Source organism: Eubalaena glacialis, chromosome 5, assembly GCF_028564815.1.
Source record: "Eubalaena glacialis isolate mEubGla1 chromosome 5, mEubGla1.1.hap2.+ XY, whole genome shotgun sequence".
In the NCBI taxonomy this organism is placed as follows: Eukaryota; Metazoa; Chordata; class Mammalia; order Artiodactyla; family Balaenidae; genus Eubalaena; species Eubalaena glacialis.
This window is the reverse complement of record NC_083720.1, coordinates 4,316,272-4,322,271: the sequence shown is the minus strand read 5'-3', so window position 1 is coordinate 4,322,271 and position 6,000 is coordinate 4,316,272. Positions and strand designations below refer to the sequence as shown.

At 61.6% G+C, this 6,000-nt stretch overlaps 1 protein-coding gene across 1 annotated transcript in view; it reads left to right on the top strand.

Annotated features, from left to right (window-relative positions):
• The first annotated feature begins 2,275 nt into the window (after positions 1–2,275).
• The window catches only part of SORCS2 (sortilin related VPS10 domain containing receptor 2), a 499,376-nt gene continuing 495,651 nt past the window's right edge, over positions 2,276–6,000 (top strand). The window contains exon 1 of the mRNA XM_061191944.1: positions 2,276–2,740. Coding sequence (XP_061047927.1) covers positions 2,276–2,740 — 465 coding nt within the window. The remainder of the gene's footprint in view (positions 2,741–6,000) is intronic.

Below are 6,000 nucleotides of genomic sequence, written 5' to 3'. Positions count from 1 at the left end.
ATAGTAGGTGCTTGATGATGTGTCACTGTCAAGTTTTCTTGAGGACAGTACTTGGAGGCCTTCCTTTATTTAAAAACAAGACAAAACAAAACAAACAGACAACCAACTGGAAGAGACCTTAGAGACTGTGCAGCCCCCTTCCCTTTACAGCTGGGGAGATGGAGGCTCAGCCAGCATCAGGGAGCCTCTTGGTGAATTTGTGTCTAAGGTGGGACAGACCCAGCTCTTTCCTGACCGCTGTGCAGCAAGCACCTTCCCGCCAGCCACTGTCTGCAGTGTTGTTTGCTTGTAAGCGTCTTTTTAGTGCCTGCCTGCCACTTTGTTTTGTCTCCCCTCCCTTCAGCCCTGCACTGACCCTGTTCTGTTCTTCTCTGCTCCCTGTGCTAGACCAGATGTTCCCACAGCTGCTGGCTCCCCCTTCTCTCCCGACCCTGGGCCTGAGCTGGAGATTTAGACTCTGACAGATTGGGGATTTACACCACGGAGGGGGCGAGGGCACATTCCAAGGTAGGAGACTTCATAGGTATCCAGCCAAGCCCCCGCCCCCCACCCCAGCGCTGGGCAGAGGGCAAGCCCAGTCTGTTATTGGCTATGAATTCCGGGTGAGCCTGGGTGAGCAAGCAGAAGAGAAGGTGCTGGGTGCTTCAGCTCTTTCGGGGCCAGCGGGAAGCCCCACTGTCTATCTTTCCCAAATGTTCGAGCCTTTGCTCCTCTGCCCCGTTAAGCTCTCTCTCTCTCTCTCTCTCTCTGGAGCAAAGAGACCCAACTGGGAAGTGGGTGTGACAGGGATGCTGAGCCTGAGGATTTTTTTAAAAAAATTATTTATTTTATTTATTTATCTTTGCGTTGGGTCTTTGTTGCTGCGCGCGGGCTTTTTCTAGTTGCGGTGAGTGGCGGCTACTCTTCATTGCGGTGTGCGGGCTTCTCATTGAGGTGGCTTCTCTTGTTGCGGAGCATGGGCTGTAGGCGGGTGGGCTTCAGTAGTTGTGGCACGCGGGCTCAGTAGCTGTGGTTCGCGGTCTCTAGAGCACAGGCTCAGTAGTTGTGGCACATGGGCTTAGTTGCTCCGCGGCACGTGGGATCTTCCCGGACCAGGGCTCGAACGCATGTCCCCTGCATTGGCAGGCGGATTCTTAACCACTGCGCCACCAGGGAAGCCCGAGCCTGAGGATTTTTATCCAATGCGGGGGCCACTGGGGAAGGAGGAGGCGGGGTGGCCCCTGGCTGAGGATGCACAGCTGACTCTGACCCTGGCCTTGCCTCGGAGAATCTCCTGCTCCTGCGTCTTTTCCCTGAGGCCAGTGCGGAGCACATGGTGGGTGCTCAGTGAAGTTATATTGAAATCTACCTGAAGTAGGTTCATGACCTTGGGTGGGGACTTTGTGCGCTGAGCCTCTGTTTCCCCAACTCTGCACCGTGGCCTGCCAGGCTCTGAATGGGACCTTGCCCCACACCCTCTCCTCACCCAGGCGTCTGTCCTTATGTTCAGGGGCTGCCCCCTTGGTGGCCCCCGGGGTTGGGACATAAAGCCACTGTCTGCAAGTCCTGAAGCCTAAGCCACAGGAGTGGCTGCACCCGTAGGTCATCTGGAAGCTGCCTTAGTGTATTCGCAGGGCCCTCCGGCTGCCTAGAAGGTCTCCTCCTCACCCTCGAGGAGCTAGGTCCTGTCTCCACTGTTACTCCTTCAGAGGCTCCTACCGGAGACCACCTCCCCACTTACGGTCTGGCTTCATTCTGGTTCTGTGGGGTGATTTTGTCCGTGAACGTGTCCACTTAGGTGTGGTCTTTCTCCCACATCAGACTCTCAGCAGCGGGAACAGGCACCTGGCTGTGTTTACCCCTATGTCCCCACTGCCTGGAACTCGGCTGGCCCAGAGTAGGTGGTCAGTAAATACAAGAAGAAAGGGCGGAAGGAAGGCAAGAGGGCGGGAGAGGAGGGAAGGAGCAAGGAAGGAGCAAGGAAGGGAGGAGAGGGGTCTGTGGCCTGTGGCCCTGGAGGGTGGCGGCCTGCTCCAGGACCTCCGGCCCCTGGTTCCTGAGCGGCTGGCGCTCGCACGGGCGGGCACGGCGCCGGCCGGCAGGTGGCGGTGCGCCCTCGGCTGCGCGGGCGGCGGCGGCGGAGCGGCGAGTCCCCTCCTCCCGCCGGCTCCCTCCCCTCTCCGGCTCCTTTCTCTGCGCTCTCGCTCGCGCTCCCCAGCGCTCTCCGCTCTCCCGGCCGCGGTCTCCCTCGCCCGCGCCGCCCCGCTGCCGGCCCCGCCGCCGCCCCTCGGCGACCATGGCGCACCGGGGACCCCCGCGCGCCCCGAAGGGCCCCGGCCCCGCCGCCCGAGACCCTAGCCCCCGGGCGCCGCCGCCGCCGCGCTCGCGGCCGCTCCTGCTGCTGCTGCTGCTGCTGGCCGCCTGCGGGGCGGCGGGGCGCTCCCCCGAATCCTGGCGCCTGGGTCCCCGCGCCCGGCTGACCCGGGCGCCGCCAAGCCCGCCTGCGGGGCGCGCGCTGCCCGGCGGCGGCGAGGACCGGCAGGCGCGTGGCGCGGAGCCCGGCGCCCCGGGTCCCGGTCCGGCTCCGGGTCCCGGTGAGGACGGCGCCCCCGCCGCGGGCCAGGAGCGCTGGGCACGGGCGGCGCCGGTGGCCGGAGCGGCTTCGCGAGCGCAGGTCTCACTCATCAGCACGTCGTTCGTGCTCAAGGGGGACGCGACGCACAACCAGGCGATGGTGCACTGGACGGGCGAGAACAGCAGCGTAAGTGACCTCCGCGCGCCGCCCCCCCCCCCCGGGCCCTGCCCCGGACACTGCCCCGGACACCTCGGAGCCCCCACTTCCGGACGGCCCCGCGGTCACCCCGGGCATTCTCGGAGACTTGGGGACGCGAGTCACCTCGGCGGCGCCCCTGCTGGCCCCTGGCCACTGGTTACTTGGGAACCAGATACGTGAGCGCCCTGCGTCACCTCGGGGGGCATTTCCACTGATTGCCGGGACCCTGAGCCACCTCAGGGGCGGCCCCACTGGCCTCCAGATCGCAGGTTGGGGGGGGTTGTCTCCGGAGGTTTCGGGACCCCGGCCACCTTGGGGCGCCCCCAGGCCCTTTAAGATCACTCACAACTCGGTGTTGCGCCTCGATCGCCCTCAGACTCCACCCGGTCCACCCAGCGTTGCTTTGGGATTTTTGGTTCCAGGACCCTCTCCACCTGGTCTACCCGGGACCCCGCTCGTGGCACCTCCACGGGCTCTAGGACTTCCCCGGTCAGCCTGGCGTCCGATTCTGGGACCCTCGATTCTGGGGCCACCTCTCTCCCCGCGTTCCCGTAGTGCGACCCGCGGCTGCCTTGAGGACCCGCCGCCGGACACACCTGGATGCGCCGGGATCTGCTTACCCACGGGGTTGGGCGCGGCGGCCAGCTCCTTGGGCTCCCTGCCCTCCCCCACCTTCGCCGCTACTTTGGCCTCGCTCCAGCTGGAAGTTCGACACCCCTTGCCCTGCAAACACACTTCTGTTAAGGTCCTCCGGCGCCTCCTTCCACCAGCTCTGTGGGTCCTGCCCCCTCTTGGATCCCGCCCCTTCCTTTTTGGTGGTGTGTCCCGGGCATGAGGATACCCTCATATTCTTCCCCGGGGGGTGCCACAGCGTCGTTTCCCTCCCACCCCGCTCTGTTCCCGCCGGAGCAGATAACCCGTGGTCATCTATCTTGGGGTCACCTGCCGGCAGCCCCACGTGGATCATCTCTAGTTTTGGGACCGGGAGTGGTGGAGGGAGGTGGCAGCTGTGTGTGCGTGTGTGTTCGTGCGTGCGGTTATGGGGAGAAGAGGTGGGAGCCCCTCCTCACTCCTTTCCATCAGTGTCCACTCACTGTCCAATGGCTGACCCCCGACCCTTCTCCTTGACCAAGGCTTCCCAAAGTTCTGGGGAAGCCGCGTTGGGCCAGGGCCCCTGCATCCATTGGGAGCGGAGGGGCGGGGATGCAGGCGCTTCTCTAGTCACCGTAGGCGTGTAGCCTGGGCTGGGCGGCACTTTCACCCACCTCCTCTGTCTAGCCCCGCTTGCTGGGGAATTCTGCGGGAGAAGCGATGGGGCGGGTGGATGAGCTTGTTGGGGCAGGGGCAGCACTGGATGGGCCTGATTGGTCCAGAGCGCGGCGCCCTGCCGGACCCCCTCCCCAACCAGCTTCTCACGCATGTGCCAGGTCTCTGGTCCTTGGTCACTTCTGCCATCTCCAGTCAGACTGGAAGCCCTGGGGAGAGGGGCGGGACGGCACTGACCCCCTGCGCTCCGCTGGCCAGCAGGGGGCAGGCAGGGCCCTGAGGGGCGGTGCTTTAGGGAGGGGAGCAGGCGCCCCTCCCTCGAAGAGCCCTAGGGGGCCGTCCCCACGTACATCTGGAGAGAGGGGTCAGACCCCAGACGTGCAGCTGGATCCCGCCCTTCTTCCTTCCTTCCTTCCCTCCCAATACTCGGGAGCAAATCGTGTCCTGTGTACCGTAAGCTGTAACTCAGGGACTGCAAGGTAGCCCGGACACCAGTAACTCAAAGGAACCAGTAAACACTATCAGTCAGACCAGTGGAGCCAGAACATCTAAACCAAGCCCCCTCCCCCCAGGTTGTTCCTCTAGAAGCTCACTCTTTTCAGCTTCGTGGTGGGGGGCGGTAGGGGTGAAAGAAGTTAGGGAGAGACACAGAGGGGTGGAGAGCAGCCTCCCAGGTGGGACCAGCACCTTCAGGGCTCACTGTCACCCAGCCCGCCCACCCCCATCCTGAGAACAGAGCTCCCCTGGAGAGACTGAGGAGGAGTCTGGGCCAGTGGGGCGGGGGCCCTGGGGGCAGGGCCTGGCAGAGGAGCCCAACTGGCTTTGCTCCTTGGGGACAGTGGCTGAGTTGAGTGACTCCTGTGTGACTCTTTCCTGGCTGCTGGCAGCTGAATGCCTGGAGGGGGGGCTTGGGAGTGGGGAGTGGGAGTGTGGGGAGGTGCTGACTTCTCTTTAGTGGGCGGTGGGAAGTCCAGATCCCTGGAGGAGCTTTGCGAGATGCAGCTCTCCCCTGGCCGCTGGGAAATGGGGGGCAGGGGTGGCTGTGGAGAGCAGGGCGTGGCCTGGCACTCCGCAGACAGGAGGCGAAGCCCGAATACTCATCACTGTTACCGGCTGTGGTTCTGGAGACGCTGACCTGGCGTTTGGCTCAAGCACCTCCCACTTCGCTTGCCAGCCCCGCCCCCCCCTCCCCCCACCTGACCCATTCTCCGGCGTGGGAAGTCGTGGAGACGGGAGTTCTCGCTGGAAAAGCGCATCATCCTTTGACTTGGGGAGCAGGTGATGCTTTAAGAGTTTCACTTGCCTGGGAAAAACTCAAGAGGAGTGAAAGCTGTAACCCAGAGCCAAGTAAAACCCTTTTTTCTAACCATTATTTTCTCAGCACTCCGCGCATGCGTTGCATTGTTTTCTCCGCACGTGAAGTGTCTCAGAAAGGCGTTTCGGTCCCTCTGGCAGCCACAGGGCTAAGGATTTTAGCCAGGATTCTGCACTTGGTTCACCTCCGCTTGAAAGCACCATCTTTGAAAGCTAAAACGGAAAAGAAACTAACTTGAGGCTGATTTGCTGAACAGAGTCTTTTAAAAATTTTATGTCATCTGATTTGCACAGGTATCCGAACCCAAGGAGCTACGCTCTGCAGATGTGCTCTACATGAGCAGAGATGGTGTTTGCTTTACCATGTCAGGTGTTTTACAAAGTTAAAAAAAGCATTTGGAGAGGGATAGACTTTTTAGAATGGTATTTTAGAGCATCTGCAGAAAGGAATGGCAGGATTCGAGCTTATTCCAGGACAGGCCCCGTCGCTGTAGCACTGAGAACATATGTGCATTTTCCTTCCAAAGGCTTGGTTTCTTCCCGCTCCCATGGAGATACAGAAGGGGACTTGCTTGGAAGTTCAAACACTGCCTTTCTGTCTGCTGTTTAGTTGTAGAAATGAATTGTTAGGTGTGAAATGAATGTTTCATTGAAACCAACTGGTGTTA